General features: G+C 33.6%; 1 protein-coding gene across 2 annotated transcripts in view; it reads right to left on the minus strand.

The window, feature by feature from the left end:
* LOC100377239 (delta-1-pyrroline-5-carboxylate dehydrogenase, mitochondrial-like) overlaps nucleotides 1-19,754 on the minus strand; it is a 30,793-nt gene extending 11,039 nt beyond the window's left edge. The window contains exons 1-7 of one of the 2 annotated variants that reach the window (XM_085490419.1): nucleotides 19,530-19,754; nucleotides 11,628-11,727; nucleotides 10,629-10,721; nucleotides 9,586-9,633; nucleotides 8,334-8,489; nucleotides 7,512-7,736; nucleotides 6,666-6,853 (exon numbers count right to left, since the gene is read on the minus strand). In XM_085490419.1, coding sequence (XP_085346545.1) covers nucleotides 6,666-6,853; nucleotides 7,512-7,736; nucleotides 8,334-8,489; nucleotides 9,586-9,633; nucleotides 10,629-10,721; nucleotides 11,628-11,727; nucleotides 19,530-19,570 — 851 coding nt within the window. In that variant the 5' untranslated portion in view covers nucleotides 19,571-19,754. Of the gene's footprint in view, nucleotides 1-6,665; nucleotides 6,854-7,511; nucleotides 7,737-8,333; nucleotides 8,490-9,585; nucleotides 9,634-10,628; nucleotides 10,722-11,627; nucleotides 11,728-13,020; nucleotides 13,113-19,529 lie in introns of those variants that run through there. The other variant, XM_085490420.1, reaches the window with a different exon arrangement.
* Nucleotides 19,755-20,045: the final 291 nt, after the last annotated feature.

The raw sequence follows: 20,045 nt of genomic DNA on the forward strand, positions 1-20,045 counted from the left end.
CATCTGTGTATGGGCAATCTGCCTCTGGAATCTGAATCAGTGAATGAGAGGGTGAAATGTGAAATCTGAATGTGAGAGTGAAATGTGAATCTGAAATTTGAATGTACCGTTAAAGTCCTAATATAAACCACATACGTAATAGTAACCGCACTCCCAATTCCGGCTTCGGGGTTAAAGAGTTCTTAACAAAAATTGAAAACTTGAAAAGTACCTATTACTAACCGCACCCCCAATTCAACAAGACCGCGACTGACTTCATTGTTTCAACCAGCTGTTCCAAAACGGCATTGTTCCTAATCCTATTCATTTGTTTTGACAACGTGCCTAAAAATATTCACACCTATTTATTGTTCAGCAGTGATAAGATGTCAGACCACAGGTGGTCAGACAGGCAATGAAACTGCTTTTGTTCTGACGGCGACCTCTGTCAATACTCTTTCTGAATACGTCTGTGTTTCGTAAGTTTTAGACAATGAGCTTTTATCACCGTAAAAGTGTTAAACTGAGCATTGAAGAATAATTTATCTTTCGAAAACAAATAATTTCTTGATTTAAAAAAAAAATCATGCCGTTTTCCCATGGAAATCAAAGGCAAAAGATCGCGCTACATTATCGGTAAATCTCTTCTGTGTTGCGTTCACCATGAGGTCGCTGAACTGTCATTAACATATTCAAATGAGCTATGTAATTTAGACACGTGGGCACCATCCAGCATTTTGATTGGTTAATTAGCGACTTGACCTATCCGGTCAATAATACGTCACGTGAGCATTCAAAAACATGCTGGATATCGTATCGGCTGTTTACATGTGACTGAAATCATTCGCTTACGGGGAAACTAAGTTGAATTTTACTTGCATTTTATAAAAATTCAACGAATTTATTTTTCGTGCGTTATTGTAATCACTACTAAATAATAATCACCAATATCAACACTTCGAAAACAAGTAAGTTATTCACTTGTGACCCGCAGCATGGCCGGATCGAGCTACCGTTATGTGATCATTTGCTACTAAACAGTGCATTTGTGTTTTTATTTGAAACTTCTGTTAGAATATACTTTTTGTTACCAAGAAAATTAAAACAAGCAGCCTGTCGGCTGAGATAGCTCCGCTGTTAGCAATGCACATGGCAATTAAAGAACAGAAGATATCATTAGAAAATGAACAAATCTGAGAGAGGTCCACATGTAGTACCTATATGTATAATATATCAAAGCAATTGGACTTGCGGTTTTCAACAAGAAGTCGAAAATATCACTTTTTACCAAAAATTACAAAAATATTCATCAAAATTAGAGAATTAAAGATATCATTATGAAATGAACAAATCTGTGAAAGGTCTACATGTAGTATCTATATATGTAATATCAAAGCAATTGATCTATTGGTTTTTAACAAGAAGTCGACAATATCACTTTTTACCAAAAATTACAAAAATATTCATCAAAATTAGAGAATTAAAGATATCATCACAAAATGAACAAATCTGAGAGAGGTCCACATGTAGTACCTATATGTATAATATATCAAAGCAATTGGACTTGCGGTTTTCAACAAGAAGTCGAAAATATCACTTTTTACCAAAAATTACAAAAATATTCATCAAAATTAGAGAATTAAAGATATCATCACAAAATGAACAAATCTGAGAGAGGTCCACATGCAGTACCTATATATGTAATATCAAAGCAATTGGACATGCGGTTTTTAACAAGAAGTCGAAAATATCACTTTTTACCAAAAATGACCAAAATATTCACCAAAATTTGAGAATTAAAGATATCATTACAAAATGAACAAATCTGAGAGAGGTCCACATGTAGTACCTATATATGTAATATCAAAGCATTTGCACTTGCGGTTTTTAACAAGAAGTCGAAAATATCACTTTTTACCAAAAATGACAAAAATATTCACCAACATTAGAGAATTGAAGATATCAACATGAAATGAACAAATCTGAGAGAGGTCTACCCAAGGTACATATACACCAAGTATCAAAGCATTCAGGCTTGTAGTTTTCAAGAAGAAGTCGAAAAAGTAAAACATTGACACGGACGACGGACAATCACTCATATGATAAGCTCCGCTCGACAAAGTCGACAGCGGAGCTAAAAATAAATGCATATTACATTAAAAATACTCAGTATTTTTTTGTATCATGTAGAATTTTTTTTTGATTGACTGTCATTTTTCAACATTTCGTAACGCTTATTTTAGAACCAAAATAAGGCCTTTCACTCTTCCCCGACGCCTATTCAAGAGATTGTACGGTGTGTTGTTTGTTTTGTGCATGTGTTGTGGACAAAAAATGACCACGACCATTTACTGATTGCAATATGTGCGTAATAGAAACCGCACCCCGAACTTGAGCTTTTGATCCCAATTTTTAAATTGATACATTGTAATATAAACCGCGGTTTATAATAGGACTTTAACGGTACAATCTGAATCTACAATCTGCCTCTGGAATCTGAATGAGAGGGTGAAATATGAAATGTGAATGCGAGAGTGAAATGTGAATCTGAAATTTGAATGTACAATCTGAATCCACAATCTGTGGGTGTGCCAGTCTGCCTCTAGAATCTAAATGCGAGGGTGAAATGTGAAATCTGAATGCGAGAGTGAAATGTGAATCTGAAATTTGAATGTACAATCTGAATCCACAATCTGTGGGTGTGCCAGTCTGCCTCTAGAATCTAAATGCGAGGGTGAAATGTGAAATCTGAATGCGAGAGTGAAATGTGAGTCTGAAATTTGAATGTACAATCTGAATCCACAATCTGTGGGTGTGCAATCTGCCTCTAGAATCTAAATGCGAGGGTGAAATGTAAATTAGAATGTACAATCTGAATCTACAATCTGTGGGTGTGCCAATCTGCCTCTAGAATCTGAATGCGAGGGTGAAATGTGAATCTGAAATTTGAATGTACAATCTGAATCTGCCATCTGTGTATGGGCAATCTGCCTCTGGAATCTGAATCAGTGAATGAGAGGGTGAAATGTGAATCTGAAATTTGAATGCAAGGGTGAAATGTAAATTTGAATGTACAATCTGAATCTGTCATCTGCGGATGTGCAATCTGCCACAATTCGAATCTACAATCTGTGGGTGTGCAATCTGCATCTGAATGCGAGGGCGAAATGAGAATCTGAAATTTGAATGTACAATCCGAATCTAGAATGTGTGGATGTGCAATCTGAATCTGAAATTTGAATGCAAGAATGAAATGTGAATCTGCAATTTGATTGTGGAATCTGAATCTAGAATCTGAGGCTGCCATATTAAACTGGAATGTACTTGGGTAATCTGAAGATGCAAATTGCAATCTGAACCTGAGACTGATGTCTGAATCTGGAATTTACTTGGCATAAAATCTGTATCCAAATAAAAGGACATAATCTGAATACAGCTCCACTGGATGACTGTTATTACAATCGCCAAAATGTCCATTGTTAATTCTTGACATGTACATAGCATTCATGGAAAACCTTTAAGTTCCTCAAAGTTCTGATCAATTCATACAAGCGTTTTTATTCTTTGTTTTTTCTGAATTTTAACAATCCTAATAAAATCCATCAAACGCAGCTGCAATTCGTACAATGCCAAAACAGTACCATGATTTCACAACTTTCGAAATACATTCGCTATTATCAATGTCAACAGTTTAATGTCTTTCCGTTCACAAGAACACAAAGCCTAAACTATCAGAAATTCGTAATACATAATTCGAGTGATGGTGTAACAAAATAACTCATCATTTGTAAATTCAATCCATCGAAAAAGTATAAAGAACATTTTCATAAACAATTTTTAATTATATAAATACACTTTGAAAAGAAACAAGATTTATAAACATAAATCTATTTAAATACATTCTCACTACAAATTACACAATACTTATTTTTTAATGGAGTTTCTTCACAGCACAAACTATTGGAATCATGCACATGTGTGAGTACTTCGGTGAGACATTTTATAGCTTAACAGATTTTCATTTTCCTTAATTATTTTTTTTCAGTTGCTTTTGGTTATGTATTACAGAATAATTGTTTCTAAATGCCAGCTAATCGAAATCCATCCCAGTTAAGTGTATTTTTTCTTGTTTTCGTACAAGAATGATTGGCTTAACAGTCCACACAGTATGGCTGTCTTTGTTCACATGATCAAATGTAGTTATTTAATAACAATTTAATACAAAATTGCACATGCTGGTTGTAATGTGATACAACCAAAGATTTTGACATTAAAACATTTTGTAAGACAATTCTAATTAAAGGGGAACTAAATAGAGCCTATTTTGGTGTTTGTATTTATCAAGTTATGTATATTGATTGTAAATTTGAAAAAAAAAAATAAAAAAAATGATTATCTTCAGAGTTATGATGATTTAAATATGAGAAACCATAAACCTGCGAAGGACTTCTGTTTGCGCCATCTTGCCATAAAAAAACGCCCTCATGAGGTATAAACAGGTAAGGTAACAAAGCATGATGATGAAATAGTATCTGATTAAATATAAGCAACTTAGGGAGCCATAGTTGGCTGGACTGGTGAATTGATTTCTAGTCTGTGTTGTTTCGACTTTTACGTTAATGTTATTTACAAGCATATCAACATACAAACATTATGGATGTCTCGATTGATCGAGACAGGCATTTAGTTTTGTTTTTTGTCTAACTGTCTAATAAATGCTGTTTCCAGTACTGCACTGTGCGGCATGCAAATTATTCAAAGTATGGATGCTGGAGTATGCAATCTTGAGTTCGTAGGGTGGTGGTAGAAACATTTTCATCCATGTATTCATGGGGCTGCACTGGCAAATCATGGGACAAGTGTCACAGGAACACCAAGCAGATTGTTCACAGACTTCCGTGTAATTTGAAATAAAACTTTCATCCGAACAAGGGACATCGTCGACGATATACTCTCATCACTCACACTGGACTGATCTGAATCGTCACAGTATACCGTACTTCCCTGATCATAAGCCCAGAGGCATGAACACATAAAGGAAAAGTAAGGGATGAGCTTGTACTCGAGGACCAACTCAGAAAAAATGATTTTGTTTTGGGGTTAAACACTGTAACCATCTTGCAAACAACGAAAAATTATCCCAAAAAAATATTCGTTAACCACGCCGGGCTCGGGAAAATAATACTTATTTTTTTAAAAAAATGCGTCATTGATTTGAACGATACTTACAATGAAGAAACAAACATGTTAATAAAAAACACACACATTTTATCACAATACACAATAATAATGGGTAGTGTCTGTGAGGAAACAGTGGACGAAGGCATTTATCATTATTTTCGTTTTGGTATGTTTTCGATCGTACGCAAACTCTCGATGCAAAACAATTTTCCACCATGAGGTTTTTCAGCACGATTTGACCTGGAACAACTTCCTTTGACATAACAGGTCATGTCTTCCATTAACCAATCAAAATGATGTGTCGTAATGATGAAATTTTCTGATTATTGATGATTTTTTAGCGCAATGCGGAAGTGAATTACCGCAATGTTAAAATGCGATCTGTAGCACTGATTGCAACGAAAAAACAATGATTTTTTCCCCTAAAAACTGGCGATTCGCAATTTCCGAAATATAAACGACGGTTAATAGTAACCGTGGATAAACTGAGTGTGGAGGAAGAATTTAAACACCTTTCTCGGTCGCCAACATGTCTCATCATTCAAACCCTAGGCCTTTCATGATAGTCTCAAAGTAAACCATGTCCAGGTACACGCCCCCTTGACGATCACATTTTTGGCTTTTCGAAGGCTACTTCTCAAAGACATATGGATTATTCCAGAATTGCAACATCGATGTTCATCCTGAGTAAATGACAGAATAGAAACGATGCGAATCACGTTGTGTACATTCGCCAAGCACTCTGAACTTGAAATTAATGCGAGTTTTCTCATAAAACTAAAAGCATGAACCAAACTAACATGCCAATCACGATTATTATGAAATGAAACACCTTTTACACGCATATTTTAAAGAATATCGTCTACGCCGAGTAAAAACACTCTGGGCTTATAATCGTGAATGCCCTCAACTCGATAAATACCAAGTAAAAACATAGGGATGGGTTTCATACTCAGGAGGGGCTTACGATCGGGGAAGTACGGTACTTTAACGCAATTGGGCTTCCACTTTCAGAATACTGTGGTTCAAACGCATAAGGCTCTAACTCAAGTTTTAAAAAGCACATTGTGCATATAAAAGTCGAGTTTATACTAGTAGTACACAATGCTTGGCAGCATGAACGGCTATGTACAATGGCGTATACGAATGCGATCAGATACTAAAACGTCATAGCTTTGAAAAGTACCCGGATGTTAAATATGTTCGTTCGTTAATTATTCCCCTCCATGAATGGCCTCCATGGCAAGCACTTCAAATGCCTATCCAAACTACAGTTATAATTAAAACAAAATTAAACCACTGCAATATTATTTCGAATACAGTTTAGAATATACACAACTATAAATTAAGGTTCGCTTTAAGCATTTCAACATTTGCCTGTCGTGTACTGAGCAACGTATGCTTCTTTGACTTCACATATTCAAAATAATGAATTTTAAATGTTGTGGTAGAGGGCAGTGATAACACTGTCATTAAAAAATAAGAGCAAATGACAGAATACTAACTTGACACTGCCGGTGAAGTTAATACCACTTAGTTCAGGAGAAGCTGTGATTGTATTTCCAAATGTCGGTCCATCAGCTGGTAAAAACTGTACAACACCATCAGGGAGTCCGGCCTCTCTCAGAATATTGTATATTGTCCAACCGGATAACATGGCTGTATCACTTGGTTTCCATAAAACTACATTACCCTGAAAACGACAAGTAGGAATTGAAGAGCCCTCTAGTGATGAAATTTAAATATTCTTTTGTTTTCACGACATCATAGTGTATGGCAATACATGACAACCCCAGCAATAGTAATTTATGACATGGCATCAACCTAGGGATTTTTTTGTGCCTAGCAACAGTACCTAACATTGAATTCTTTTTTTTTTATATAAATGTAAGTGCTCATGAAAGATAAAACCATATTCCATGTTTGGGATGAAGTAACAGTTAACATCGTCCTAAAGTATTATGACAATTTAATGGCATTATCCTGGGATACACCAAGCCCAGTCGAACACCTAGAAGATTTTTCATTAATAGAAATTTTTTGTTTAGTCTTTTGTCACTCAGGGTAGGGGTGTCAATTTTTCATGTACGGTACATGTATGAGGGCGTTTTATCGAGATAAAAATGTTAAGAGGGAGCACACCTTTTTTAATATTGGTAACACTATTTGTTAGAACTGATCATATTCTACTGACTGATCCAGGTTTGGTTAGAGGGTGCAAGCCCGGGGTATGAGGGCGCTGTGCCCCTGTTCCCTTGTCTCGATTAACCCTTGAATATGAATCCCACTATGACGTTCCAGTGCGACTATAGAGGGACTGTGCCCTGGTTAAGAATACCATTACTACATACCATCATAGCAGGTGTACCAGCTAAATTACCAGCAATAGCAGTAAAATTAAACGGTGATATAGCTGCAAAGAATCCTTCCAATCCCCTATATTCCATGGTATTCACACTTTCCTTGGTGTCGATTGGCTTATACTGTGCGATATCTAGAGCATTTTTGGCATTAAATCTATAAAAATCTACAAGTTCAGCTGCTGCATCAATCTCTGCTTGCCACACATTTTTTCCCTGTAAAATAAATTGAACAAGTCATGCCACAACACGACTTTGTTAAATACTAAACGAAACATAATTAGATTATGTATGATGTAGTTGTAAAATTTAAATATTTACTTGGTTTAAATTTAGCAAAATAAATAAATATAAAATCTAATAATCAGTCCCATACTATACACACATACATATATATATATAAACAAATTTCTCAAAAATAAGACTATTGTGTATTTGGCCCTCTATAGTTAGGATCGGTTTCTTTATTTCTGTTCTGGTTTTGACACAGGACGCTTTTCAAAAATCATGGTCACTGATTAGCCAAATGTAGTCTATTGACAGCTGTGAAGTTTTATTTTCAGTTTACAATGTTTTATTTTTAGTCTGGCTTTGCGTTATTTTAGTTATCTTTTCTTTCTTTTTTTTCGAGAAACTGTATGATTTGTTCAAACAGTTTATTTTTTGTTATTTTCATTCTGTATTATTAATTTTTCAGTTTCAATTATATTTTCATTTATCTTTCTATTTCTGTTTTATTTTTATTCTGGCATTGAGAAAGATTATTACAACAGATTCTACACAGCAGCTGGTAATACAATAAACTTCTCTTACCTGCCCAATCATTGTTGCTGCCAGTATCATCGGTCTATATTTCGTACTAATTAAGTCAGCGGCTTTCAGAAAGATGTTTGTTCTCTCGGTTAATGGCCTGGCTTCCCATTCTTCTCTCACAGACAAGGCGTTCTCTATGGCTTTATTAATAAGCTCCTGCACAGAAAAACATCAATACTGTATCAGTAGTTACTCTATTACAGTACATCTCAATGCAAAAAGCCTACAAGCTTGACCTTCAAAAGGTCACACATCCTGGAACTTCTCTGGGGTATAAATTTACCATCAATTGCATAGTCTCAATAATTTTCCATCTAAATGCTGCTTAAAGTGCATTTTTGCTCATTTGATATCTGAAAAATGTACCTATTTTGTAAGATATACAGTACTTCTTCTATTACAAGCATATCTCCAATACATGTAGAAGCGCACATGAACCAAACATTTGTTGTCCACTGAATCATCAAAATATAACTTAATTTGATCAATAGAAACACCTTCAATAGAAACGCCTCTTAAAATTCTAAAATTCTAGACCGAATTTGAAAAACAATGAATTCTCGGGGCGAACATCCAGGCATTTTCACCACATGGCAACCACCACTGTGAAAACAAAGGCCGAAAACTCTCAAAAAACTGTTCTTTGGGGTGATTGTTGAGACTCTTCTGAACAGTGTAACAAGATTAGCCTTACATGTGTAACATATATCAATTTGATTGTTCAGGATTACTTCAAAGTTGAGTTCCTGTTTTCTTGAATTTTCACCGGCTCTTCGCTAAGCGTTCCACAGAAGCGCGCGCAGAAATACATAGAAATACATGGTACAGTGGTGCGCGTCTTAGCAACGGTGAACGTTCTGTGACATGAGGTAGCTCAGCCCCGGAGGATAACCACATTTTCAAGGTTTGCTCGCTTTCAATAGAGTACCTGCATTTACAATTATATATATCATACTTCCTCGGTCATAAGCCACTACCTGGGTATAAGCCAACCCACCCCTCTATTTTTAGACATTTAACAAATTAAGGGTCTTGGCTTATGACCAAAGCAATACGATAAATGTCACTGTTGTGAGTAGAATATTATAAACCAGTTTACAAAACTATCCACCAGTGATGTTTAGAAATTGCAAATATTTTTAAACAATATTTGTTCAATGGTATGTTGGAAAAATGGGGCTAATATCTAACAATATAAACTAGTTTTGTCCGGTTGCCATTATTAGAAATTAAAAATGTGAGCATTCCTTACCTTATCTGCAAGATGATATTTTGCTATTTTCCTCTGGTGATCAAATGGCTAAAAAAAAAATTAATAGCGTGATTATAAATACATACGGCAAGATCTGTTCTTGAGCAGTGTTAGATTATAAGCATTTTAAAGTTGCATTTCTATTTGAAAATGTGTGAGGTACCACCCCAACCAATATATATATACCATAAAATATTAACATGTGGACAGGTAGTGAGAAGTTAACTGCATAGTATGAATTCAGGAGAGCCTCTTAAGTTATATGTAACAAGCCATGCATGGCACAGTCCCCGTTAGTTATCAAATTTAAGATATATAGTTTTGTTTATAGTAATATAGTTGGAACATAAACATGTCAGACGTATGGATCCAGAAGATGATACTTGACTATGATGAACATTAAAATGATTGACATATCTACTTTGGAAGAAAATGCATCATATTTACACATTTTATTATGTTGTTCTGGAATCACATATTCGCAAAGTTTGAATGCAACTTCAAGAAAAATCACACTGCAAGCGAAGGATACCAGCTCTCATCCACAGATCTGCACTAACAGCACCGGCAAAACATTATATTACTAGTAATTCATTTTTATGTCAGGTATTTTATATCATAATTTATCTACAAATGTTACCTGCCTTGAATGCAATACAAGTTTGAATTATTTGATTGCACAGTTTAGATAAACCTGCTAAATTATGACCAAACTACACGTGTACCTTCCACCTGTTAACCCTTTGAGCACTAAAATAAACTCTTGTAACCTTTCACAAAACCTGCCTGCACATTTTTTTTTTAATTTTCACACATTTTGACCTGTAAAATTGGAAATTAAGTCTATTTGGTTTAAAATTAATAAAGAAATTATAGAAAAATATACAACAATCTGGAAAACGTAGCGACATAATTTTGTTAATAAAAAACCTCATGTTTAAATAGTTGATAACTTATTCCAAAATCAATGAGCGCAATTCTTTTTTTTAATTTTAATTTTTTCTTCAAATGATTTACACATTTTTAACTTTTAAGTTACTTACACAGACTTGATACAAGCAGTTTCCAGTAAATATTTTTTCACCACCAATAACAACTGGTATTTCTTCACACTTGCCTTCTAAATTTTTAAGTGCCTACAGTATGTATAGAAATTCAAATAACAGAAAATATTTTATCAAATTATAAATGCATTATTTAATATTTCAAGCACACTTGCAGGTCGCCCACATGTACATAAGTGTTTGTTGTAATAAGTACATAACTATCGGAAATAAATTTGCACAAAGTCAGAGAACAACCACTCTTGACATATTTACAAATGTAGAGGATGAGAAAGAAATACACATTGGATTTAATTACATTCGCTGGGATACAAGATTTTAAATTCATTGGTTAGTGAAGAAAACAGTTGATTCTATTTCTACATTTGAATATTCACAGGGTTTTAATTTAGTGAATGTTAGTGAAATAAGTGATGAAAACCCAGGTAATTAATCTCAGTAAATTTTTAATTAATCTCAGTACATTTTTTGTGTAGTACTAGTATATGCATTTATCAATTGCATTTCAATTTTAGTAAGGTGGGAGGTAGCCAGGTTTGTTTCCAAACAAAAATCGTCTACTTGCCCCAAAATCAACTCGGGGGGCAGGGGGGGGGGGGCACACAAAATGCGATAAAAGGTGATGACAGATGGGTAAGAGGTCACAGATCAGAGGAGTGCGGGGTGAGTTTGGCTGAGGACAAAATATGCCAGAAGCAAATGATGTAATCAGCTGTTCTAATCTTACAACATCCAGAGCAATTTTAATGACAATATGTTGGTGGCTTTTACTTTAAAATATACTAAGGAGAACAAAACAATCAAGAAAAAAAATATTTGTGTGAACAAGTAGATATACAGACAGAAAGAAAAGATACAGTATCAGATTATTTTGAAACCAAAATCACAGTCAGTGATTCTACGTTCTTACACCCTTCCAAAATAAATTAAAACTAAAACTGGACGCTCAAAACTATCACATCAGTGTCTGTAACTGACCTCTTCAAGTTGTTGCCTCTCAGTACTGCCTTTAGTAAAATCATATAATGGTTCGTTTGCAACAGTCAGGGTGGCCATGGTTTGTATCCTAAGTGGTGACCTGTAACGATAAAACAGTTTAAACTACAGATAATTCTTTGCTTCTAAAAATACTGATATGCATGTAAATATATTTAATATATAATTTAATATATAATCACATATTTTCTTAGTTTGATGTCAGCACTCATAAGGGATTACATCACCAGACTTTTGTATCAATCTATGTCGTCTGGTCTGCCACGAACAAGGACAGCTTCAGCAACAGTATGGCCATATGGTTTTTTTATGATTATAGCAACTTTATTAGCAAAAATATTAAAAATAACATGGTAAAATGGTATTCATGCAAGTCCTACTAGTCTCAAAACTGTTCTATATCAATTCTAAAATTCAGTATTTGATAAAAATATATGGAAATAGTTCCTTCTGCGCCTTACACACTGACTCCTAATTGTCCCCTATAGATATGTGCTGGGGCACATACAATTAAATTGGGGAGTGCTGGAGGGGAGGCGTAGGATTAGAGTTCGGGATGCAAAAAGAACTCTTTCCAAATAAATATCTGAAGTAAATATTTGTTCAAACGGAATAACAATGACATGTTTCTCCATTTTTAATGTACCTCGAATTTTCGAAACTACAGGGTCATAGGAAATAAATGATCAAATGGATTTTTCGAAATCAGTTTGGATGATATTATTTATATTTATCCTTACATGTAGGTAAACGACAGGTGTTTCTATATGTAAACAAAAGGTGTATTTCAACCATCCATCACACACTAAAGGGCAATATTTTTGTTGTGCGTGTGCTTGTGTAGAGAGATGCACGTCTAATAGAATAAATAAGGTAAATAATTTCACACTCGTTGGCAAAAATTAGATTTCCCAAAAAATATGTAAAGGATTTATTATATTTGGCAAAAACGATTATAAATATAATCAGAATCAGTTGTAATTCTATCATACACTTTCAATAATAAAAAAAAAGTTGAGTTTTTAAAAAAAAAATCCAGAAGTCACTTTTGATGTTATTTATCTAATACACGAATGCAACTCGTGTACAGACACTACCTACCAGGAAAAAAAAGACCATGCCAGCGTAAAATTTATTTGGACGCCAAATCAGGCGACTGTACTGTGTAGAAGGTTCAGACATTTGAAAAATAGGTCACGTGATGAGGGCATAACCCGTGAAGTCACTGAGCAGATATTGACAGCAAAGGTACTGCAATGCTTGTCTGACAAAATGCAATCACGAAAATAACCCCAATTTTTCAATTTGCCTTGCATAAAAAATACAAATCACCACTTGAATGAATGAATGGTCGCTATTTTTTAACCGTACTCACTATTTGAAGCCTAGAATTCAACAGAATTTGGGTAGCAGCCGCCGCACACGCTATCTATTGGTCCCGTGCAGTGAAAAGGTCAACAAGGAAAGACCATGTGAAACGCGGCATGCTGGGATACCAGAAGGCACAACTATTTTTATATAGGGGTGTGCAAAATAGTGATGGAGGGGCACATACTCATCTCAGTACTATCGAGCAACATAATTAATAATTTAACTTGAGTTTTCTATTTCAATTATTAATTATTTTGTTGTAAATTTCAGTAACAACTAAATTCAAAATACTAAATATTATCAATTATTATAAATTAGTTTTCACTTTCTCACTCTGTACCATACAAATGAAAATACATTGGTAATAATTTACAAGGCATTGTTTTGTAAATATATTATTATAATTGATTTAATATTGATTTAATTTTGACAACAATTATTTGTTGTGATAACTCTATCCGCTTCCTGAAGAACATTTTAATAAAGGAACAAACAAACATTAGAGGGCGCTGTTTTGGTGAAATGAAATAACCACATTTTTTCAAGTTAAATAAATTTTGAAAAAATGTAATACAATGTATTTGTGGATTATGTTAGTTAACAGGCTATTAATTTGGGAGATAGAGATGTAAGTATTTTGATTTTTTGTCCAAATTTGTGTCGTTAATTGATGCATTAGTGTGATTCCGTGTACACAAGGATATATTATTTTTGTTTGCGATATACCAAAGTCAAAATCTCTGGTTTGCATGCTATTAAATGGCCCTTGAATAATAAACTAATTATGATAGACAACAGTGACTATAAATGTTTGAAACTGTTGACTGCATACAACAACAAAAAATAAATAAATAAAATGAGTCACCACAAGAGGGCATAGTACAAATATGAAGTGATTTATTGATATAACTATGCAAAATAGCTAGACATTTTGAGCAACAATTTTTCTTTTATGCTATCGATAAAGAACCATTGATCAAAGTGTACACTAGATTATTTAAATTTTACTTTATTTGGCCATAGACACACCACTGATATTTACATAAGTGTATGTGCTACAAATAGATCATATGCAATAGTGAAAAAAAAATCGAAATAAAAATGCTTGCAATACATTTTACTAGATTACTTTTTAATTCAAATCTTAAGCTAAGAAAAAGGTTTTCCAAAATTTATTCTTGTGCAAATTTTTTTTTTCTGAAAATTAACTGAAAACGTAACATACCGGTAATACTTGACAAAAATTATAGCTGACATTTGCAATCCCCAGAAAATTGTCTGTACCTTATCTTCAGTTCACACTCAGACTAGTAGTACAACAGACTCGCAACGCCTATTGTTTAAGGTGTTAATCGGCTTAATTGTATATGCTATGTGTGCCACGCTCGGTAGTACCGAACACCGGATATTCTGCACACTTCGCGCTTCTTTGGAAATTGCGTATTTCTTCGTAAAATGGATCCGGACATTTTTAAAACAACAGGAGATGCGGTCTGGACATTTTGACCTTTGCAGTTGTGTACGAATTTTAAGAATCGACCAACATTTAGGCGAGTTACAAGTAACTGAATGTCTTAGTATATACCTCAAATACATGTAGTTTTTGAATATATAATGAGCAACTTTTAAACAATATTTCTCGCCGTTGCGGATTTTGCGGAAAGTTTCTGACATACCACTTTGTGTGTTAACAGTTTTTTTTGTGTGTTCCGGGGTGCTGAAATATGGGATAGCTGGTGTCATATACATGATATCTCTCAGCGTATCAGCGTAAGCCGGTTATCAGTAAAAACTGGTGCAGGGTGATATTTTTGTCAAGTTCGACTTCATAGTACGTGTTATATGCGTTGTTCGTAACTATTGTCTTCAGATTCGCTAATTCTTCCAAATTTCGGTGTGGTCATGGAGGTAATAAGAAGTATCTATGTCTCGCGATAGTTGATTGGAATATTAAAAGATCTTGCATTATTTTGGTATAATCTTGTTGCTCCACAACGTTTACTCGGTACGATAAGACCTGATAACCTAAACAAACGTGGCAAGCATTACTTCAAAAGAAAACGCCGTGTTGCAAGTCTGTTGTATTACTAGTTATACGTTCACATCACAAAACTGAGTAGCTATCAAATTTGTTGAGCAAATATACAAATTAATACTTCCATAATCTAGTACCCAGACAGATACAGGATAAATCTTTATAATGACTACAATATACGGTAAATAAAAACATCAACTTTTTAACAACATACATGTACAAAATGTAGTTATGTCATCATCAAATTAGATACAATGATACTTCCTAGATGCATATTTTTGTGTTAACCTTTTGACCACCATAGTCAACTTTTGCCACCATCTACATTTTGTAGTCTGCTCTTCCACACATGAAATGATGATAAAAATTGACAAATCTTTTGATCAAAAACTAAATGCAATATCTGAAACTGTCCTTATAGACCAAAATCATGACAAAATTTAGTGAATATTGCACAAAATGTGAAAATATTTGAACTGAATTTTGAGCAGAAAAATATCTGGCACTCAAAGGATTAAACATAGGCTTCTTAATCCCCAGGACTGACCCATTGAAGTATGGGATACTATTGTTCTTCATGTTAAACAACTAGTCTGTCTCCTGTTTCCCACAATCTTTTTAATTCTGAATCAGTGGAAATTTTAATATTGTAAACTGAAAATTTATCCAAGAATCAACTGAGGCTAAAAATTAGGAGATATTCTTTTAACCTTTTGAGTACCTTTTATTTTTATATTCCTATAATTTTGGATCAAATGTGCATATTATATTGTCTACAGGTTTGGGACAACATTTATTTTCTTATAATATTTGTGTTAATTTTGGACTGAATATGCATATTATAATGCCTAGATTTATTTTTTTCCTATAATTTCTGTGTTAATTTTGGATCAAATGTGCATATTATTATATTGTCTACGGAACAACATTTTTCAAAAAATATGGAACAAACTATTCATGTTATTGTATCACGGTATGTACCTACTGTCTAAATTTAGAACCAAACACCTGGTACTAATAATATTATCATTTTATCAAATAATTCCGATATGAATTTGGAGCAGCTCATAAATACTTTTATCAAAAACATTTTATTAAATCAGATCAGTACTAAATTGAGAACTTTTTTAGAATAATTGAGCTAATATCTTACAATAACTATACTTATTAAGTTATAACAATGAAAAAGACATCACAAAGAATAAATAACTAAATAAAAATATTAAATAATAAATTAAAATTAAATTCCAAATTGTGCAGTTAATATACATTTGGATAAACAACAAACAATCCTGGATAGCTATCCAAGTAAGCTATTTTGACAGCCCCATGGTAACAATAAAAATAATGTTCCTTTGCATCTTTAGAAATAACATTTCATAACTATCAGTGTACAGCAATAAAGTGTTAAGATGTAAAATACTCGTAGTTTAAAATAAAAAACAGTCAGAAGTCAACGAACTCTCTCCTAATAGACAAAATGTTATATAAATATTCTCCAATCTGTCTGACAATGTTGTCTTTTGTTTTACTCATTAGGTAAAACTGAAGAAATAGTAAACTGCTGTTTCAAACATTTTTTCATTGAATTGAAAAATTAAGTCCAAAACAAATGTGGCACACATCCCTCTAAAGAAAAAGCCACATTGGTAATGTGTTCTTTAGTGGTCAGAGATTGTATAAATCATTTACAACCTTTTAAATTTTGTGATGTCAGTTCAGACATGTACACATCCAGCGATATCACAGACATACCATTCTTATCACACTCCACAATGTTTACGAGTTCACTTAGTGAAAACTACTAGAATTCAACAGATGTTAAAAGTGGGTCAAATCATAATACAGATTATCTAATTGTTATCTGAATACAGTTATAAGTGAACATATTGTCATTTGTAAAGCACATTGACAATATGCATTGTTCATCCTAAGACGTCATTATTTTACTGTAAGTTTGACACATGATTGTTAAGTTTGAGACGAGTGCCACATGGACGGTTGCTGAGTAGAAAACAAGTTTTCAAAATTATCACAGTGTGAGCCATAAAATAATTGTCATTGTAAAATATATCACAATAATGATAATAAACTGCACACTGTGCCATATTAGCGACGTTCACGTTAGCGATACCATCTGGCTTTTGCACAAGCTGATGATCAGAATTTACAAATTTCTATAAATACAGGACAAACTCAGGTCATAGCATTATAGAGGAATTAACACATCGCATGGGATTTGACAAATCCAAACTACTTTTGATGATGGTCAATTTTGAATAGGTAATATTTTAATGCCATAATCCCCTTTGAAAGATTGGCATTTTGACATTGAATCATGAAAAATAGAAACCATTCTATTGGCTGACTGAATAACATCAGCACAATTTCAAATGACATTGCTGCAAACTGGGCTCATTGATTGGCTGGTTTGATTCAACTGCCAATTAAGTACCTACAGAACCTTCAGGAAAGATATAGAAATAGAAATCTACCTACTAGAAATTAAAAATGAAGAACTCCTTGAAATTCTAACCAAGTTTGGATTAAGTAATCACTCACTAAGAAATTGAGTGCCTTTAGAACAAAGAATATGTAATTACTGTACCATCAATGAAATCGAAGATGAGCAACACTTTGTTATGTCGTGCCCAATTTATTGCCACCAGAAAAATCAACTCTTCACAAAAGCTGAACAGCATGAAAATGCTTTCAAGAATTTGAATCTCAACGAAAAGTTCATTTTCTTATTAAGTTGCCAAAAAATGGCAATACCTCTTGTTCAATACCTAAAATTTTTCATTTGACTTGAGGCAGCAACACCATCATAACTCTATTACATAATTGGGTCACTAATAATGAAGTATAAGTGTAATAGTTTGATTCATCAAAGTATATTTTACTTAAAGTTTTGTTTTTTTCCTCTTTTGTAGTTCTTAGTTATTTTTATTAATGTTTGTATTGTATTTTCGTTCATTGTCATGTATCGAATTTCATCCATTCCAATGGATGTTAAGTGATTAAAGATTATTATTTTTGCAATTTATTAATATTTAAAAAGATAATTGATAGCCGTTGTTGCACCAAGAATAGTATAGCATAAACTATTCAAACAACCATATCTTTAAAAATTAGGCATTTATTTCAGACAAATGTGTCTATATAAAAAAAACACATGCACACAAAAAATAACCAGAAAATAAATAAATAAAAATATATATGGAAATCAATTAATATTTTACTGTGATACTACACAATTAGGCCAAATGTGTCAGTACATTAGTATATGATTTGATTCAAACACTGTAATATAAAGTAGTTAATAGTATAGTATGGTATATTTTATTTGACACTAAATAATATATTTTGTTACATTATGTGTGGTCAAAGGACATTAAATATAATAAAACACAATATACTATGGGACAAGCATGCAGCTCTCTAAATTACATTTCTGTAAATTTAAAAAAAAAGGATTTGACATGATTGGCAACAAACATAGACCAGGCACTGTGGTCATATGGGTAGCCGAAAAGTCTCTGAAATATGTTGTTATAATTATACATGTACCATGGAGATTTGGTGTACGAACAGGTACTGACATGTTGTAAACCTTCAGGGCATTGACAATCATTTTGTTTGAAAACAAAAGTTGAGAATCTTATAACAAGATATTTTATAACAGTAGACATATAAAATCAGAGCTGCAGTTCCAAAATTTCCAAAAAAAGTAGGTTAGGTCATGGAACTACAAACAAAGGTGTTCTATATAGTTCCTTGCACATGGTGTGCTGTAATGTATTGAGCATTGGCAGATATTGTACACATTACCCTTCATATCCCACGTCATCATTTGACACTGATATGGAAACTGCGAGACAAATTCCATGTTCTGTCCCCATACGGCCAACCGAAGGCAGAATTTTTAGTTTTGATATAATAAGTCTGTACCCTGTTTTTTTTTTTTTTTTAATCCTTCTCATTGTATAACTACCTCGCATTTAAGAAAAAAGTTTGGGTCATGTTTCACCCCACAGAATTCGAAGTATCAACTCAAAAAAAAAAAAAAAAAAAAAAAAATTGTCTGTGGCCCCTATTTTTTCACATACGACTTTGTATATCAATTAATTCACAAATATCTGTAATTTTTATTAAATACAAGGTATCAAAATTGTTTTCTTGAATCACATCTTGGAGAGTTTTAAAAATACCAACAAAAAATAACTGAGAAGAAAAAAATTATAATTTTTCAGTTGATATATAATTATTATTCAATTAATTCCAACATCTGATGCATGATTTGTTTCAAGCATGGAGGATTAACGCCTCCATGTTTCAAGCCAGTAAAAATACGGCCATACATGGGACCATGATCCACAGTTAACCGGTATATATTAAGTTCCTTTTAGCCGGTGCTGTAAGAAACACAAACCGCGTGAACTGAAACTTGCGATCGCATTAAAATGCAGGGAATTTACCTTTGAATTCTTCTAAAGACTTGCAGCGTGACAGTCAGCATATTGACTCTTGACCTCGGGGGTGTCCCCGGTACACGTAAATACTCTGAAAAATGTGTAATTTCGTTGAGTCGGACAGCTCACAAACAGCCGATCAGCCGATGTCAGGTGACTGGAATCCGTGGCCCCAGCTGCTTGAGGTCACATGTATGGTATACAATTTTCTCAACTTACAGCGCATACGCGTTAAATAGAACTGATAGTGTGTCCCACTAGTAAAATAACTCGATGAACAGTGGGTGATTGATGGAGTAAAATAGAAAAAAATGCTTCAATGTGCGGGCATCTGACAGAGAAATAATAATGGCAGTAGTATACCACGTTTCGTAATTTGGAGGTGTGTCACTGTCGTCAAAATGTGTAGGGTTTATAGTTCCATGGTGTAGCCAATCAAATCGCGTTCCCACTCGAAGGCATTTTCGAACTAGTTGCGAATTAACAGCACAAAATTGAAATTACGCCACAGACACGGACATT

The sequence above is a fragment of the Saccoglossus kowalevskii genome, chromosome 15 (genome assembly GCF_978046115.1).
Source record: "Saccoglossus kowalevskii chromosome 15, keSacKowa6.1, whole genome shotgun sequence".
Lineage (NCBI taxonomy): Eukaryota > Metazoa > Hemichordata > Enteropneusta > Harrimaniidae > Saccoglossus > Saccoglossus kowalevskii.